The sequence below is a fragment of the Staurois parvus genome, unplaced genomic scaffold (assembly GCF_062004578.1).
Source record: "Staurois parvus isolate SC_StPar_1 unplaced genomic scaffold, SC_StPar_1.0 ptg000595l, whole genome shotgun sequence".
In the NCBI taxonomy this organism is placed as follows: Eukaryota; Metazoa; Chordata; class Amphibia; order Anura; family Ranidae; genus Staurois; species Staurois parvus.
This window is the reverse complement of record NW_028318391.1, coordinates 269,659-290,042: the sequence shown is the minus strand read 5'-3', so window position 1 is coordinate 290,042 and position 20,384 is coordinate 269,659. Positions and strand designations below refer to the sequence as shown.

General features: G+C 45.9%; 1 protein-coding gene across 1 annotated transcript in view; it reads left to right on the top strand.

The window, feature by feature from the left end:
• GLP1R (glucagon like peptide 1 receptor) overlaps positions 1-20,384 on the top strand; it is a 469,752-nt gene that overhangs the window by 271,437 nt on the left and 177,931 nt on the right. Inside the window, exon 4 of the mRNA XM_089692563.1 lies at positions 16,500-16,621. Within this exon, the coding sequence (XP_089548689.1) occupies positions 16,500-16,621 (122 nt within the window). The remainder of the gene's footprint in view (positions 1-16,499; positions 16,622-20,384) is intronic.

Here is a 20,384-nt window from a genome sequence, read left to right as displayed (position 1 = left end):
CTATTCCTTGCACCGATAACAACAATGGGGCACTATTACTCCCACTAAAACCAATGACGGGGCATTGTTCACTCCCACTGATGCTGGGGCATTTTCTACTTCAAGTGGCCACAGTCTGGCCCCCTAGAGCCTGCAGGACAGTAGACTGGTCCTTTGTTTAGAAAGTTTGAAGACCCCTGTACAAGAGGGATCCCACAGGTATGGCACATACCTACATATATTGGTCTAAACTGGACCAATGTAACTATGCAAAAATTGCCATACTTGAAATTCAGCTTTAAGAGACACATTCTAATACAAGGCCAAGCCTCAGTCTGTGATTGGACTATCAAAGAGCAGCAGAACTTCATAGCATTTTATGAGCCCAGAAATGGCTACTTTAGGTTATAATGCCCTTTAAACCCAGTGTATTCATTCCAGATAAATTCCTGAAATGTTGGCATATTTTTCTCTAGAAGGCTATAAAACCCTTTACCAGCCGAAATCATTGAGATCATTAATTTTCCCCTGACCACTACTGGTAACTGGGGCCATTTTTTTGAACGCTCATCTGGCTTTTCCTCACAACAAAGGAGGAGGACAGAAAACAGGCCAACCATGTGTGAACATGTAATGATATTTCTATAGATCTGTGTGCGGGTCGTGCCCCTTGCTATCCATTACTTCTAATAAAATCACTTTACATTCGGCCATTATTCCTCGCACGTGCGATCAAAATAATCTAATATTACTAATTCTCTCCTTTCTTTCGAGTGGCTCCTCAACAGCGTATCCGTCATCGACTCGCACAATGATCTTCCTGATAAACGGCCCCATTAACACTTGTTCTACCTCTTGACCCCGGCCGTTACGGCTCTATCAGCTGTCATGGTGGGTTTGGTTTTGAAGACTTCAAATCCGATCTATAGAATGAGATCTTAATGAGATGGAAATGAAGAGAGCTGGAGAGAAATTCAACCGAGAAGATCATCTATAATAATGGTTATGTACGTCTGTACTGTCTCTAGGGGTTGACAGGCAGCACTGCCCATGTGAGGGTAATGTGTGAGGAGTTTTGGGTGAAATTTTAAACATTGATTTTAAAGCTGAACTCCAGGCAGATATAAAAGATACAAATGTAACTCTGTAATTATTAATGTAGTATTCATCCATCAGCATTATATCCTAATCGTACAGAACAGGATACAGACAATGGGTTATAGCTTTGTACCTTCAGGTGATTGGACACTGGTGAACTTTTGAAGACCCTACACCACTCCTTGAGACCTCAGTATTTTGCTAGTGTCTGTAGATGATGGAGCTCTTCTCTTTTCACTGGAACCACCTTCACTACTTTATTATTCTCTTTTATTATTTTCCTAAATCATTCTTTAATCAACCTTACTATCTGCAGAAGCAGTGTATCCAGATCAGTGCAACCTTGGAAAACCCTTGGGAGCCATACTCTAGTGCAGTGTTTCTCAACTCCAGTCCTCATGGACCCCCAACAGGTCATGTTTTCAGGATTTCCATTATTTTGCACAGGTGATTTGATCAGTTTCACTGCCTTAGTAATTACCACAGCTGTTTCATCTGAGGGAAATCCTGAAAACATGACCTGTTGGGGGGTCCATGAGGACTGGAGTTGAGAAACACTGCTCTAGTGCAACACTCTGGGGATAGCCTGTAATGTTGCTTCAAGCACTAGATCCTGTGTATTGCATTCACCTTGGCACTTGGCAATGCGTTGAGTTAGCCACAGGGTGCTATATACAGTAAGTCCAGGGCCATGATCCATCACAATTATTATTATTATACAGGATTTATGGCGCCAACAGTTTGCTCAGCGCTTTACAATATAACGGGAGACAATACAGCAATAATACAGTTCAATACAAGAGGGATAGGAGGGCCCTGATCCTGGAAGCTTACAATCTAGGAGGGAGGGGCTAGTGGTACAAAAGGTAGTAACTGTGGGGGATGGACTGGTAGGAGGAGTAGAAGATTCCATTAATAGCTGAGGGCAGGATAGGCTTCCTTGAAGAGAGAGGTTTTCAGAGATCGCCTAAAAGTGAGCAGAGTAGGCAATAGTCTGATAAATTGGGGTAGAGAGTTCCAGAGGATGGGGGAAGCTCTGGAAAAGTCCTGGAGATGAGCATAGGAGGAGGAGACAAGGAAGCTAGAGAGCTGGAGGTCATGCGAGGAGCGGAGAGTACGGTTTGGGTGATATTTGGAGACAAGATTGGTGATGTAATTTGTGGCAGAGTTATAAATGGCTTTATATGTTATTGTTAATGTTTTGAATTTTATTCGTTGGGCAACTGGAAGCCAGTGAAGGGATTGGCAGAGAGGGATGGAGGACACTGAATGGAGGCCAGTGGAGGGATTGGCAGAGAGGGGTGGAGGACACTGAGTGGAGGCCAGTGGAGGGATTGGCAGAGAGGGATGGAGGACACTGAATGGAGGCCAGTGGAGGGATTAGCAGAGAGGGGTGGAGGACACTGAGTGGAGGCCAGTGGAGGGATTGGCAGAGAGGGGTGGAGGACACTGAATGGAGGCCAGTGGAGGGATTGGCAGAGAGGGATGGAGGACACTGAGTGGAGGTCAGTGGAGGGATTGTCAGAGAGGGGTGGAGGACACTGAATGGAGGCCAGCAGAGGGATTGGTAGAGAGGGATGGAGGACACTGAATGGTGGCCAGTGGAGGGATTGTCAGAGAGGGGTGGAGGACACTGAGTGGAGGTTAGTGGAGGGATTGGCAGAGAGGGGTGGAGGACACTGAGTGGAGGTTAGTGGAGGGATTGGCAGAGAGGGGTGGCAGATACAGAACGGTTAGTAAGGTGGATGAGCCTGGCAGCAGCATTCATGATAGAATGGAGGGGGGATAGCCTGCGATGAGGTCGGCCAATGAGGAGGGAGTTACAATAGTCAAAGCGAGATATAACAAGGGAGTGAATAAGTTGCTTAGTGGTTTCAGAGGTTAAGAACGGGCGTATCTTGGAGATGTTGTGGAGGTTGGAGATGATGCGGAGGTGAAGTCTACAAGATTTGGACAGCGATTGGATTTGGGGGTGAAAGGACAGATTGGAGTCTAGGATTACACCTAGTACCCTGGCATTAGGGGAGGGACTGATGATTGTGTTATTGATCTTGATGGAGAAGTCGGGGGGAGGGGGCACGGGCTGGGGGGGATACTAAGAGCTCAGTTTTGGAAAGATTGAGTTTGAGGAAGTGGAGTGACATCCATGCCGAGATGTTGCTTAGTAGGTTAGTAATGCGAGAGGAGACTGAAGGGGTGAGGTGAGGGGTAGAAAGATAGATTTGTGTGTCATCAGCATAGAACCTGGAATGGAACCTAGTGCCTGAAGACCCCTCGGGGGGTATGCTCAGGGGTGTATTTACTACAAGGCAAACAAGGCATTTGCCTAGAGCTGCATTTCTTCAGGGGGGCAACGCTGCTCCCCAGAAGAAGGGATGGAAAAAAAGGACACACACAGCATGGGGACCAGGTGGGATCTGAGAGAGGCTGCAGGCTGCTTGATGGTGTATGCAAAGCAGGACTCTTGTTCCCATGAATGTCCGGAGCTGTGAAGGTGAGTGTCTTCTCTCTCGCTGGAGTGGTGGTGGGGGGGGGGTTGCCAGTGTGTATGGGGCGGTGGTAGTGGAAGGCTCTCTTTGGTGAGGGGGGACTGGGGTGGGGTGTTGTTGGTCAATGTCAGGCTCTTGTCATGGGGGAGGTGGGTGTTTGGCAGTGTCAAGGTCTCTCTGTTGGGTGGGGGGGGAGCCAATTTTTGTGTTGCCTAGGGCAGCATGAAACCTAAATACACCACTGGGTATGCCCACCATGTCGAGAGAAACCTGGATTTACAGTCCAGTGTCGTGAAGAGGTCATACACCCTGTAAAACTGAGTAGCCACAGGGTGTTATATGGGTCCAGGGCCGTGGCCCATCACAATGGAACCTTGTCCCTGAAGACCCCTCAGGGATAAGCCTTGACTTATATACAGATCAGTGTCATCCACTCATAGTCTCAAGTGGATGACCAAATGTTACATCACACCACTGGCAGCACATTTTATCACCCCTTTCCACCTAGAACTGTTATAGGTTACTCAAGCACTTCCTTCAGCCCTTGCTTCAAGAGGATTTGCTACAGGATGGTCTACACCTAGGTTACCGCATACTCCTACAAGACATGCTTACCCTATCTCCCACACTCTACCATGCCTACCATGTCGAGAGAAGCCTGGACTTATTTACAGTCCAGTGTCGTGAAGAGGTCAGACACCCTGTAAAACTGAGTAGCAACAGGGTGCTATATGGGTCCAGGGCCGTGGCCCATCACAATGGAACCTTGTCCCTGAAGACCCCTCAGGGATAAGCCTTAACTTATATACAGATCAGTTTCATCCACTAATAGTCTCAAGTGGATGACCAGATGTTACATCACACCACTGGCAGCACATTTTATCACCCCTTTCCACCTAGAACTCTTATAGGGTACTCAAGCACTTCTTTCAGCCCTTTCTTCAAGAGGATTTGCTACAGGATGATCTACACTTAGGTTACCGCATACTCCTACAAGACCCTTTACCCTATCTCCCACACTCTACTCTGTGAGTACCCAACAGGGGAATACCCTAAGCGGTAGGGGAATAGGGGAATACCCTAACTTCCTTTCACCTGGAGACCAAGTGAAAGGGGCCAGCTCAATACTCCTGCAGGAACCGGTCTTGGTATTGTCTTCAGAATCCTCTTCTAGCCCTATTTGGGAATTGCAACAAGCGCCTTCTTTGACGGAAGTAAAATTATCTGCATCTATATCACAATTTCCTGGGCAGATTATACCCTTAATTCAGCCATCTTTGTCCAGAGCTCAAAAATGCTCCATCTCATTTCCTACTCTTGTTCTCCAACTAGAGTTGGACCCCTTATGTGTCTTGGATGTTACTGAATCAGAGAATAATGAAAAGGATGTAGAAGCAGTGTTTGAAGAAGCTGCTTAAGTTTTCTCTCTCCCACAGTATCATTATATGGAACACAGAACGTCCTCCAATATGCTAGCTAATGTGGGAAATCTCATTGCTTCACTCTGAAAAAGCCTTGGAATTAGACAGCTGGACTGTTCTCCATCTTCCCAGGCACAAGGAGACCTTCTGTCAGGTGTGACCAGAAATGTGTGGGCTGACACAGGGAAGTAGCAGGCTTCAGGAACACAGGCGTAGTCAGGGCTGGAGAGGTAGAATGGTCAGGCGGGCCGTAAGGTACGGTCAGGCACCGCCCGGCGGGATCTCTAGTACCCACAGAACAGGATTTCCCAGGGCGCGGAGTCTAAGCCCCAGTTTGCCTTTTCACCAGAGCCCCTGATGGTGGGGATGGACTTGGCGCAGGACTGAGACCAGGTCGCGGCCCCTGAGTGCACCCAACTGTGGTAGAGGGGTCCGCCGAGGGTATGTACCGGGGGAAAGCCTGATGTGAAGGGGCTGGCAGGTTTGGACAGTAGTGACTGGATCCGTGCGGGATGGATGGATCGTCTGGGTAGCGTCAGGCGTAGTCAGGCAGGCCAGGTCAGCAACGTGTGGGCAGTGAGGTACCGGAGGAGCAGGCAGAGAATAGTCAGGGTCAGTAACTCACGGGCAGCGGTACAGAGGATCAGGCAGAAGGATGGTCAGGCAAGCCAGGGGTTCAACAGAAGACGGTCAGCAGAGGTCAGGATCAAAGCAGTGTCAGCAACTAGGCAGGAACACAGGATACCAGGTACAGGGGCTCATGGGAAACATACACCAAGGCACTGACTGCAGGTCTGACCATTCCTTAAATACACCTCCTGCAATCAGCCCCAGGTGTTGGCTGATTGCAGGAGTGAGCTTCTGATTGCTGAGAGCACCCGCTGGCCAGCCCTGGTACTGCAGCCCACATGGCAGGTGAGTCCCACCACCAGTGCTGAGTCCATTCCTGACACCTTCTAAGACTTGCAAAACATTCCCTGTTCTTGAACAGAGAGAATGTGGAGTCTATGAAAACTAGGTCACTCCTGATAGGATTTTCACCCCCAAAGATCTTACAAAAATATGGGCTATTCCAGTGGTTGATCCTAAACAAACACCTCACTATATCCCCATTGAAGATATTCCATCTTTTAGAGATTCTGTGGACAGAAAATTTGAGAAAGCTCTCTTACCCTGGCAGGGACAGACCTACGACCAGAGGTCACAGGTGGAAACATTTTGCTTCCTCAGAGAAGGGCAACAAAACCCTTCTCTTCTGGTGCTCTTAGCTTCTCTAATCACAGACTCTTCCAAGGCTTCGACTTCAAAGCCCAAGTTCAGCCCTTCCTTTTGGCCCAGGGCTTTGCCCCCAAAGGTCACCAAGCCCTCTCCAAAATTATTTTCTCAATGAAGGGGTGCCCTCACTCCTAAAAGTGTGTGTGTGTGTGTGTGTGTGGGGGGGGGAATTGTTGCAGTTTGCACCTCTCTGGACCACAGACATCCCAGACCTGTAGGTTCAATGCAGGGTTTTTGAAGGTTACAGGATAAAGTTCAAAACTCTATGTACTCACCGCTTTCTTTTATCAAATCAACCACAAACTGGCCATGGACAGTCAGATTTGCAAGAGGCCCTAAACCACCTCTTGTCCCAGGGAGTCGATGTACCAATTTCACCTCAGGAAAGGTTCAAGGTATTCTACATAAGCCTGTGCACAGTGCCAAAATTCAGTTTTTGTCAGGTTTCTGTGGTAGTGAACCCTTGTAGAAAGCAAACGCAGAGTTCCCCACCGCAGAATCTAAGCCTCAGTCTGCTTCTTCACCAGGGCCCCTGATGATGGAGATGGACTTGCAGCAAACTAGAACCAGGTCGCAGCCCCCAGATACGCCTGGCTGATAATGCTGCATGTGCGAGGACAGATGGCAGGACATAGAAGAGGATCTTGAAAATGAGAAAAACTCAGGGTGGGCAGCAGACAAGCAAAAATGGTAGATTAAACCGAGTAGTCAAGCACAGAATACAAGTAATACAAGGCAAACCAGGAGCACAGAGAAACTAGGAAGTTGCTCAGGCAACATGGGCAGCACTGAGGATGTCTATATATAAGGAAGTAGACTGGGAGGCGGGCCAGGAAGTGATAGAAGGGAAAGGGATATAAATCCATAGGTGAACACAGAAGCCAGCAGCACATGTAAATGGAATCACGGGTCTAGAAGAACCACTGTAGCAAGGAGGTAAGAATATCACTAACAGGAAACTGCAGGCTAGACCATGACAGTCCTATCTTTGACTTAAAATCCCTCAACAAACTTCACATTTCAAAATTCCATATGGAATCTGAAACTCAGTAATTGCCTCTCTGAGAAAAAGGTAACAGCATCAGTGGACATCCAGGATGTGTACCTACATATTCCAATTTACCCACCACATCGGTGTTTTCTATGCTCTGAAGCGGCAGATGAGCATTTTCAATTTGTCACCCTTTCTTATGGCCTATCTTCTGCTCCTAGAGTGTTCACAGAGATCTTAGCACCCTTGCTCTCCCTTCTCTGGACTCAGGGCATTCATGTGACGGGCTATCTGGATGACCCCCCCCCTTGTAAGTGAATGTTCAAAAGACAATTCAACTTCTTCATGCCTTTGAAGGAGTGATCAATTTTAAAAAATCTGCTCTTCAGCCTTCTATGTATCTGCTTTAAGTCTACATACGTCTCAGGCAGAGGTCTTCCAGAAAAGAAAGTTCTTTCTCTAAGAGCTCATGATGGACAGCTGAGATCCAAAACAAATCCCTCATGAGAGTTCTGGGCCTAATGGTTGGCTCCTTCGAGGCAGTACCCTTCGACCAATTCCAAATAAAACTCTCTAACTAAACATTCATCAGCATGGAAAAAGCAGCCTCTACCCTGGATCTATCCCCCCAAACAAGAAGTTCCTTGTCCTGGTGGATCACACAACTCTGACTCCTTTCCTGCCTACAGTTGGAAGGTTCATACAACAGACAGTGGCTGGGGAGAAGGCTTCCAATCCTTGATGGTTCAAGGAACATGGTCAAAGGAGGAGGCCAAACTACCCATCAACATCTTGGATCCTAGCGCTGTCAGGTTGTCCTCAAAAAGGATGTGGTTTTAGATATACTTTGATGCTACAGTTTAATCTTCGTATTGTATATTCTGCCTTCCTGTTGTTCCTCCTCCTCCTTCATCAGCATGCTAAGGACATTTTAAATACATAAAATTCATGAAATGCCTTATTTTGGACCCAGTGCTCATAGTTTCATTTCTCTGGTTCCTCTGTCTATCCTTCATCAACATACTAACTGCAATTTTAAACAAACCCCTTATTTTTTTTATTGCATACTTTATTTTAGACTTAGTGTAGTTATCACTGGTTCTCAGTGCTTCTCTATACAATGCAGGCAGATCATGGCTGGCGGGAGGGGCCAGCAGGGTGCTGTTCATATCACCGCTCCTTGCCTCAGTACTCCTCAGGGGCGGACTGACCATTTGGAAACTCGGGCCCAAGGGCCGGGGGTCAGTAGGGGGCCCCATGAGATGCCCCTGGTACCTTTCATAGGCTTTTTTGGGTGTAATTTGAGTGTGGGCGAGGACACAGGGGCCCCATGATCCCCTATTGCCCGGGGGCTCCATGAGTTGTCAGTCCGCCCCTGGTACTCCTCTCAAGATCTCACAGTCCTGATGCAATCAGTAGCCTGGCTCTTGGGAGGATTTATGCAATTATCAAAATGCCTTAATGTATTGATGTCAGCCTGGAGCAGTGGGGGTTTCATAGGTGATGCCCACATGTGACGTTAAGCCTCCATGATTGAAAGAACTGAAATCCAATGAATGAAAGGGGCGGGCCAGAGACAGATTGGCGAGGAGAGACCTATATGATGCTGGATGTCCTCCAGCCAGGAAATGGGGAGGAGCTCTATCTGACTTGTTGCAGCTTCTAATGCACATTGTAAGACGCTCACAGTGTGCAGCGACATCAGAGTAAGGGTTCATGTACACGGGGCGTTGTGAAAACTCTTCTGACCGTTGGAATCTGACCGCTAGAAAACGTAGGTTAAAAAACGTCAGTTTAGCCGCGTTTATGCGCGTTTATCTTTAGAAGCATTTTTTAAAAGATAACCTCAGGAGACCGTCCCAAATGCCCAGAATGCACTGAAAACAGTAAATAATTAACTATTTCAGACATTCTGTGAGGAATAGAGAGAGCGGAAGCAGAGAGAGCAGTATGTGTTGAGATGATCGGTCTTTTCTGGTTGTATTCACTATGGATCCCATCATGAGCATAATGCGGCGCGTTCTATCATTGTTTCCTTCACGTGAAACCTGGAACTGGTGTACTGGTGTCCCGGGTCCATTTGAATACATGGATAACACTGTGCATGCATCTTTGGTGAAGAAAAAAGGCTCCGGACAGCATCTGGATTTGGACCAGCCAATAACACTGAGTCTAAATGCAAACGCGCATAAACGCGTTTATACGCGTTTGTCGTTTGAAATGCTTGTAAACTCTACTCCTGAATGCGATTTTTGTGCTTTCAAGAAACTGCCTGTAAACTAAGCCATTTCAGTCCAGGAGAGGAGCCGGTACACCTGTGCAAGACTGAAGGGGAGGAGCCGGTACACCTGTGCAAGACTGAAGGGGAGGAGCTGGTACACCTGTGCAAGACTGAAGGGGAGGAGCCGGTACACCTGTGCAAGACTGAAGGGGAGGAGCCGGTACACCTGTGTAAGACTGAAGGGGAGGAGCCGATACACCTGTGCAAGACTGAAAGGGAGGAGCCGGTACAACTGTGCAAGACTGGAGGGAAGGCCGGAGGGAGGATTCAATTATTGCTGCCTCTGCCGAGAGTAAAAGAGTGACGAGACAAATGAAAGAAGGCTGAAGGATAATCAATGGTCATGTTGGCCCAATCCCTCACTTGGCTGGTTCAACCTGCTGATCTCCGGACAATATTTAACCTCCGTGGCCACCGACAGAACTCCTTCACCAATTATTAATGTCTCCACCAGCCTGAAGAAGACATCGAGACACTACCGAGGCGGCTGTGAGATCTACTCTCCCGGTATGAAGCTATTTATTAGTCCTCATGCACACGCCACGGTTTTACAGCGACAGTTTTTGGCTTTTGATGTTTTTTTTCTACAGCCAGCAAACCCCCCAGCATGTTCTCCTATTTGTCCATACACACATAGACTGGAATCAACGGTTTTTGGCTGGAAAAAAAACAGGACTAGAGTTTTTTTATCTGTAAAAATGCTCTAAGATTGTGATTTGAAAAAAAAAATTACAAAAAAATCTTATTTGCATACGATAGGCGATCATCATTTCTGTGATCAGAGGGGGGCAAATGAGGCTGAATCCGAGTGGGAGGGTTTTTTTTTTTTGTTTGTTTTTTTTGTTTTTCTTTAGTGAATATTAGAAAAAGAAAAAATACTTTGTACCAGAAACATTATTTTTCGTATCATAACCTAACATACTGTATATGTCGACCCTCACCTTGTAAAACATCCCATTCAATTTAAAATATTTAAAATTTAAACCCGCTCTGTGGATGCTGCTACCCTTTATAACCACTAATGTTGACATCTATTTATTTTATTATTTATTTCATTCCAGGTACTTATATATCGCCGTCAATTTACGCCGCGCTTTACATATATATTGTACATTCACATCAGTCCCTAACCCTCAAGGAGCGTACAATCTAAGGTCCCTAACCTACATACTAGGGACAGTTTAGACAGGATCCAATTAACCTACCAACATGTCTTTAGAGTGTAGGAGGAAACCGGAGTACCCGGAGGAAACCCACGCAGGCACAGTGAGAACATGCAAACTCCAGGTAGGTGGTGCCGTGGTTGGGATTTGGACCAATGACCCTAGTGCTGTGAGGTGAAAGTGCTAACCATTTAGCCCCTGTGCTGCCCATGTATCTAGGATACTGGACTTTTTTGGCTTTAACTCCTTTGGGGTCCTGAGGAAGCTAACAAGAGAAACGTGTCCATCTCTGGAGTACTTTGCTGTCTTGATTTACAATGCTATGATATATTGGGCTGTTTAGCCAAAATACTGCTTTTATGGTATATTTTAGGAAGATATGTCTCCATAAACATGTTTTATACAATAATGTGATGTTGTCCACTTTCTGTACCAATAAAGTCCCATTTGGTTTTTACAATGATTCCTGTCTCTGTGTGTATGGACACCTAGGAGAACATGCTGGGGATGGACACCTAGGAGAACATGCTGGGGATGGACACATAGGAGAACATGCTGGGGATGGACACATAGGAGAACATGCTGGGGATGGACACCTAGGAGAACATGCTGGGGATGGACACATAGGAGAACATGCTGGGGATGGACACCTAGGAGAACATGCTGGGGATGGACACATAGGAGAACATGCTGGGGATGGACACCTAGGAGAACATGCTGGGGATGGACACATAGGAGAACATGCTGGGGATGGACACCTAGGAGAACATGCCGGGGATGGACACCTAGGAGAACATGCTGGGGATGGACACGTAGGAGAACATGCCGGGGATGGACACCTAGGAGAACATGCTGGGGATGGACACGTAGGAGAACATGCCGGGGATGGACACCTAGGAGAACATGCTGGGGATGGACACCTAGGAGAACATGCTGGGGATGGACACCTAGGAGAACATGCAGGGGATGGACACGTAGGAGAACATGCCAGGGATGGACACCTAGGAGAACATGCCGGGGATGGACACCTAGGAGAACATGCTGGGGATGGACACCTAGGAGAACATGTTGGGGATGGACACATAGGAGAACATGCAGGGGATGGACACATAGGAGAACATGCCGGGGATGGACACATAGGAGAACATGCTGGGGATGGACACATAGGAGAACATGCCGGGGATGGACACACAGGAGAACATGCCGGGGATGGACACCTAGGAGAACATGCAGGGGATGGACACATAGGAGAACATGCTGGGGATGGACACCTAGGAGAACATGCCGGGGATGGACACCTAGGAGAACATGCTGGGGATGGACACGTAGGAGAACATGCCGGGGATGGACACCTAGGAGAACATGCTGGGGATGGACACGTAGGAGAACATGCCGGGGATGGACACCTAGGAGAACATGCTGGGGATGGACACGTAGGAGAACATGCCGGGGATGGACACCTAGGAGAACATGCTGGGGATGAACACCTAGGAGAACATGCTGGGGATGGACACCTAGGAGAACATGCAGGGGATGGACACGTAGGAGAACATGCCAGGGATGGACACCTAGGAGAACATGCTGGGGATGGACACCTAGGAGAACATGCTGGGGATGGACACCTAGGAGAACATGCTGGGGATGGACACCTAGGAGAACATGTTGGGGATGGACACATAGGAGAACATGCAGGGGATGGACACATAGGAGAACATGCCGGGGATGGACACATAGGAGAACATGCCAGGGATGGACACATAGGAGAACATGCCGGGGATGGACACAGAATAACATGCTGGGGATGGACACATAGGAGAACATACCGGGGATGGACACATAGGAGAACATGCCGGGGATGGACACATAGGAGAACATGCTGGGGGGTTTACTGACTGTAGAAAAAAACGTCAAAAGCCAAAAACAGCTGCTGTAAAAACGTCCCGTGTGCAGGAGGACTGAAAGTAAAACTAAAGGCAAAACTTTTCTTTTCGTTTTGGATAGAGAAGGGGGGGGGGTTCTAAGCCCTGGGAGGTTTATATCTGCCATCTGTGAAGTGAAGAGAAATATCCCCAATGGGACACAGATGGCAAAAAATAAAACCTCCCAGGGCTTATAACCCTCCCCTTCTCCAGAGCCTCTCCCGTCCTCTGGAACCCCTATCTCAATCTGTCTATAGCTTCTCCCATCCTTTGAAAGTCCCTATGCTAATGTCCGGAGCCTCTCCCATCTGAAAAGTCCCTACTCTAATTTGTCCAGAACCTCTCCCATCCTCTGGAACCCCTATCCCAATCAGTCCAGAGCCTCTCCCATGTTCTGGAACCCCCTATCCCGATCAGTCCAGAGTCTCTCCCATTCCCTGAAACCACTATCTCAATCAGTCCAGAGCCTTTCCCACCCTCTGGAACCCCCTACTCCAATCTGTCTAGAGACTGTCTCATCCTCAGGAACTCCCTACCTCAATCTGTTCCACTATTTCCTACACTGTCTGCTTTTGGGTGATTCCTGAAAATCCATATCTTCCAAGAAGCTTTTTCCATCTCTACCTAACAACTGAACTTTTTTTCTCCATCAACTCATCTTTACACAATTATTGCCTTTTCTACGTCCTTTTTAGATTGCAAGTTCTCTCAAATAGCATCCTCCTAACTCTCTTCTCTACTTTATTGTAACTGTGCTGTCACCCTTTAGATTGTAAAGAGCTGCGCAAACTGTTGGCACCAGGGTCGGACTGACCATTTGGAAACTCGGGCACCGCCCGAGGGCCCGTGGGTCAGTAGGGGGCCCCATGAGATGCCCCTGGTACCTTTCATAGGCTTTTTTGAATGTGGTTTGAGTGTGGGTGAGGGCACAGGGGCCCCATGATCCCCTATTGCCCGGGGGCCCCATGAGTTGTCAGTCCACCCCTGGTTGGCACTCTATAAATTTTGTATAATAATAAAAATGATCAAACAAAATATTAATTTTCTGTATCGATCAATTCATATTAACATTCATCATTCTGCATATAAGTAACAAAAGGTAAACATTTTAGTTAAAAAAAACTAGATTGTAATCAGAAAATTTATATAAAAATATGAAACTATAACCCACGTGGAAGAAAAATATATTTTAAATATATTTTAAAAATATTCTTCCCAAATATATTTGACATATATTTGAAATACTACAATTTTGGACGAATTCAATGTCTTTCAAATATATATTTCAATATATACATACTGTATGTTGAAATGCGTTTTTTATCTATTAAAAAATATATGAAAAATATCTTTAAAAATACATTTTCAAATAAATGATTTTGAAAATACATTTAATCTACATTTTTTAAATGCATTTACAAATAAAACAAATATTTTTAAATATATACCTTTAGAAAATATATTTAAATTAAAAAATTTTAGGATACATGTTAAAATATATTAGCGTAGGCCAATATATTTTAAATATATGTGACATATATAATTTTTTTTTCTCTGAATATATTGGAAATATATTTCTATTCCATGTGGGAATAGAGACCCAAGGAGTATTACCTAATGAAAGTAGATCTGAAAAAAAGGTGAAGGAGTTTTTTTTTTTTTAAATTAGAATGGACACGATCGTTTTAACAGTAAAAAGCACTGAAAGCAGATAAAATGAGCTAATAAAAACTGAGACTAAAATGAATGTTAAATTACATACTATATCCATTACAACATAATTAGCCACAAAGTGACTTTATAACACATTGAAATGTAACCTTTTCACTGATAATATGACTTACTAAATAAAAAAAAGAAGCTGGTAATAACTGATGAAGCATGAATAGCAATTAATATTATCAGTCAGATTTTTAGAATTTTTTTTACCATTTATTACTCCAGTGGAGGGATTAGCAGAGAGGGGTGGAGAACTTTGAGTGGAGGCCAGTGGAGGGATTGGCAGAGAGGGGTGGAGGATACTGATTGGAGGCCAGTGGAGGGATTGGCAGAGAGGGGTGGAGGACACTGAGTGGAGGCCAGTGGAGGGATTGGCAGAGAGGGGTGGAGAACTTTGAGTGGAGGCCAGTGGAGGGATTGGCAGAGAGGGGTGGAGGATACTGATTGGAGGCCAGTGGAGGGATTGGCAGAGAGGGGTGGAGGACTTTGAGTGGAGGCCAGTGGAGGGATTGGCAAAGAGGGGTGGAGGACTTTGAGTGGAGGCCAGTAGAGGGATTGGCAGAGAGGGGTGGAGGACACTGAGTGGAGGCCGGTGGAGAGATTGGCAGAGAGGGGTGGAGGACTTTGAGTGGAGGCCAGTGGAGGGATTGGCAGAGAGGGGTGGAGGACACTGAGTGGAGGCCAGTGGAGGGATTGGCAGAGAGGGGTGGAGGACACTGAATGGAAGCCAGTGGAGGGATCAGCAGAGAGGGGTGGAGGCCAGTGGATGGATTGGTAGAGAGGGATGGAGGACACTGAGTGGAGGCCAGTGGAGGGATTGGTAGAGAGGGGTGGAGGACACTGAATGGAAGCCAGTGGAGGGATCGGCAGAGAGGGGTGGAGGCCAGTGGATGGATTGGTAGAGAGGGATGGAGGACACTGAGTGGAGGCCAGTGGAGGGATTGGCAGAGAGGGATGGAGGACACTGAGTGGAGGCCAGTGGAGGGATTGGCAGAGAGGGGTGGCGGATACGGAACGTTTAGTAAGGTGGATGAGTCTGGCAACAGCATTCATGATAGACTGATATATACCAGGGGCGGACTGACCATTTGGAAACTCGGGCACTGCCCGAGGGCCCGGGGTCAGTAGAGGGCCCCAAGAGATGCCCCTGGTACCTTTTTCATAGGCTTTTTTGAGTTTGGGCAAGGACACAGGGTCCCCATGATCCCCTATTGCCCGGGGGCCCCATGAGGTGTCAGTCCGCCCCCGATATATACACTATATATTCAATATATTATTGAATCGGTTAGATTCAGATTGGAAGGATTCAATATTTTCGGATGCTAGTCCAACCCACCAAGAGATACGGCATAGGCTGATTGGACAATATCAACTGGCATCATGTGCATCCGAATTAACGAATGGAAATGAAAATCTGATCCATTCATTATCTGAATTATCAAACATATTCGAAAATAGAAGTCATTTCCCGATGGGTCCGAACTACTATCGCATCATGTGACATCATCCGAATGAAATAAATTAAACAAATGCATTCGTTAACTTTGTTATATTTTTTTCAGATTTGTTGATATTCGTTACTGTGTGCATTCAGAGATTCTCTGAAAATGACATTTTCATCCAAAAAAAAGAATCCTAAGGGAAAGAAACGCACGTCTAATCTCAATTACTAATTGATTACTATCGACTCCCATTGCTTTATACAGTTGGAACCATCGTGTCCAATCGTTTTTTTTTTCTTTTTTTTGAGTTCTGCTTCCATTATATAATCTCGGGGTCCCAACAAACCAACATAACTTCTAACCCTTCTTTAGTTCATTCCAGGGGTAAAAAAAATGTTTTGACTTTATATTCATTTAAAGGTTAGAGATCATGGATTGGGTTCAGGATAATGGTCCCTGTTCCAGTGTGATACTTTGTTTTTAGATGTTAAATTTTTTCTTTTTTCCAGGTTTATTTCTGTTGTCTTTCATTAGTAGATTGTGTTAATGTTGGCATTGGATGGGCCTAAATAAACCTCAACCAAAGTGTCACTACCTAAATAATGGACCATGCAGAGCTTGGCGCTCATCATTAATGGGACCCGCGGGTTGGCTCCGGCTGCAGTTACCAATGGTGATAGTATTGGTTTGTGATGAAGGTTTGTCTGCTTGTCTCTCGGCAGTGATGCAGGGCAAGGTGTTCCGGTATTGTACCCTGGAGGGCACCTGGCTGGTCAGAGATTCCAAGGAGAACTCCAGCGTCCCCTGGAGGAACCTGTCAGAATGCGAGGACCGTTCTATGAAGGTAACCACGGGGCGGCATGTAATTAGTTTAATGTGAAATTCCCATCTGTATTATGTAGGGGACAATGATATAAATCCACCATGTATCCATATATTAATATATTCTATCAAACATAAATATTAACCTTAAATATAAACAGGGCTTTTTTTCAGTGGGAACGTAGTTCTGGCACCTCCAGCACTGAATGTACAATATATATGTACACTATATTGCCAAAAGTATTGGCCCCGCCCTCCCAATCATGTGATTCAGGTGTTCCAATCCCCTCCATGGTCACAGGTATATACAATCAAGCCCCTAGGCATGCAGATGCTTCTACAAACATTGGTGAAAGAATGGGTCGCTCTCAGGGGCTAAGCATAGCAAGACATTTTGGACAATTTCATGCTGCCAACTTTGTGGGAAGAGTTTGGGGATGGCCCCTTCCCAGGGGCGGACTGACAACTCATGGGGCCACCGGGCAATAGGGGATCATTGGGGCCCCTGTGTCCTTGCCTACACTCAAAACACACCCTAAAAGCCTATAAAAGGTACCAGGGGCATTTCATGGGGCCCCCTACTGACCCCGGGCCCTCGGGCAGTGCCCGAGTGCTTAAATTGGTCAGTCCGCCCCTGCCCCTTCCTGTTCCAACATGACTGCGCACCAGTGCACAAAGCAAGGTCCATAAAGACATGGAGGAGCCAGTTTGGGGTGGAGGAACTTGACTGGCTGCACAGAGTCCTGACCTCAACCCCATAGAACACCTTTGAGATGAATTAGAGCGGAGACTGCGAGCCAGGCCTCCTCCCCCGACATCAGTGCCTGACCTGACAAATGTGCTTCTGGAAGAATGGTCCAACCTTCCCATAGACACCCTCCTAAACCTTGTGGACGGCCTTCCCAGAAGAGTTGAAGCTGTTATAGCTGAAAATGGCGGGGCCAACTCAATATTGAACCCTACGGACTAAGACTGGGAGGCCATTAAATGTCATGTGTGTGGAAAGGGTGGGGCCAACTCAATATTGAACCCTACGGACTAAGACTGGGAGGCCATTAAAGGTCATGTGTGTGGAAAGGGCGGGGCCAACTCAATATTGAACCCTAAGGACTAAGACTGGGATGGCTTTAAAGTTCATGTGCGTGGAAAGGCAGGTGTCCCAATACTTTTGGCAATATAGTGTATATGTATATATTGTATAGATATAGCTTTTTGCACGTTAAGGAAATGTTGTATTCTCTATTATCTAGTTTTTAGCCCTGATGAAGGGCAAGAGCTGAGCCCCCGAAACACGCTGGCCATTGCAAAATAAAATCTATCAAAGGACTATACAAGCTGATGTTTTGCTTTCATCCTTTTAAAACGTTAGTAAGCTCCCCTGAGGGTCCAGTAGGGCCCCATGATTGCTGGTAAACAGTCTCCAGGACAGCAAAGCGCCCATCACATTATAACATATCCACAGTTATCATATATCTAAGGATGTTAAGGGAATATCCTCAGCCAGGGAATTGTTCTCACCACATGTGGGGTCAGGGAGGCTGTTTGACCACTGTTGCCCTTGGTAGGTTTGTATCCCCTTCTCTTGACCAAAACTGTTGGACACCATGAGATTATAAACTTGATGGGCATTTGTCCTTACCAAACGTCTTACTATGTAACCTTATGAATGGGAAAGTCAGGACCCGGGCTGTGTCTGGTGATGTCTCTTCATGCTCAGCCACCTGAAATGCTGGACAGCTCCCTGGAAAATTACATTATTATTATTATACGGGATTTATAACAATTTACACTTTACAACATGAGGGCAGACAATACGGTTATGATCCAATATAGGAGGAATCAGAGGGCCCTGCTCCTTACAGCTTACAGGAGGGTCAAGTAATACAAAAGGGAATAACTGCGGGGGATGAGCTGATGGAGAAAATAAACTGCAGGTATTAGGTGGGGGCAGGATAGGCCTCTCCAAAGTGAAGGGTTGTAAGAGATCGCCTAAATGTGGAAAGAGTAGGAGTTATGCAGGCCATAGATGGGTCGAAAATCGGCCGATTTTTCTTTTAAAAAAACAAAAAATCGGTTGTTCAAGGGGCCGACGTTACCAGCAACGGTAAAAAAAAGCGGCCGATTTTCATTCCGTCTACAGCCGGCAAAAAGTGTCCCTGCAGAGAGCTCCGCTATTTATAGCGGTTGCAACAATGTATCTATTTGTATCCATTTAGGATACAGATGTTTTTATTCAGAAACAAATAGATACATTGTTGCAACCACTATAAATGTCAAGGAACTGTCAAAGAAATAGTGGAGCTCTCTGCAGGGACACTTTTTGCCGGACTGGAATTCCTCTTCTTTTTCATCCTCTTCTTCTTCCTCTTCTTCATCCTCTTCTTCCTCTTCGTCATCTTCCTCTTCTTCTTCATCCTCTTCTTCTTCATCCTCTTCTTCTTCATCCTCTTCTTCTTCATCCTCTTCTTCTTCTTCATCATCCTCTTCTTCATCCTCTTCTTCATCCTCTTCTTCATCCTCTTCTTCTTCTTCTTCATCCTCTTCTTCTTCTTCATCCTCTTCTTCTTCATCATCCTCTTCTTCATCCTCTTCTTCTTCCTCTTCTTCTTCCTCTTCTTCATCCTCTTCTTCTTCTTCATCCTCTTCTTCTTCTTCCTCTTCTTCATCCTCTTCTTCTTTATCCTCTCCTTCTTCTTCATCCTCTTCTTCTTCTTCCTCTTCTTCTTCTTCATACTCTTCTTCTTCTTCATCCTCTTCTTCATCCTCTTCTTCTTCATCCTCTTCTTCTTCCTCTTCTTCATCCTCTTCTTCTTCTTCTTCCTCACTTCTCTTCTTCCTCTTCTTCATCCTCTTCTTCTTCAATCTCTTCTTCTTCCTCTTCATCCTCTTCCTCTTCCTCTTCTTCTTCTTCTTCTTCCTCTTCTTCTTTTTCTTCTTCTTTTTGTCTTCCTCTTGCAGGTCACTGCTCATGCGCAGATTTTTTTATCAGTAAAAAATCGGCTGATTTGCCCATCATTGCCGCGAAAATCGGCCGATCGGCAAAATCGGCCAATTTTTTTTTCCAACTTTACCGATAAAAAAAATCTGCCAAAATACCGAAAAACAGCCAAACAATTAGCCCTCTAACAATCCAAAAATTGGCCGATTTTATTTTCGGCCGAAAAATCGGCCGATTTTTGACCCATCTTTGGCCTGCATAAGTCGGTCAGAGTAGGGAGTTCCATACATGGAGGGGCTCAGGAAAAGTCCTGGAGGAGGAGGAGTCAAGGTAGCTAGTGACCAGGAGGTCTTTGGAGGAGCAAAGAATAACAATTAGGTAGGTACTTTGAGACCAAGCTAGTGATGTAGCCGGGGGCCAAGTTGTGGATGGCTTTGTGTGTTGTTGTTAGTATTTTGAATTTAGTAAAATGTAGTATAAATAGTGAGCGCTCCTTAAAATAGCTGCTAAAACACCAAAAAGGTACCAAGATAAACCTTCAAAGAAATCAGTAAAATGTAGGTGCAGCGCTTATTAAATATATAATAAATGAATATCCAATAAAAGGCAAATAATGTATAAATTAGTCCGATAATATAAATAAATCAGTTCAAGTGATAAATCCAAGGGTAGTGAAATCAGCAGCAGATAGACTTGTGACACCACAAGGGGTTCTCCCTCTGATGATGTGCCATTGCACGAAAGGCCTCAGGAGGAACCAGACAGACGTCACACTGCCGCCTGAGCTACGAGGAAGCCCGGCGGCCATCTTTGTTAGGGTTAGTGCTGCTCTGCATATCTGTGGATG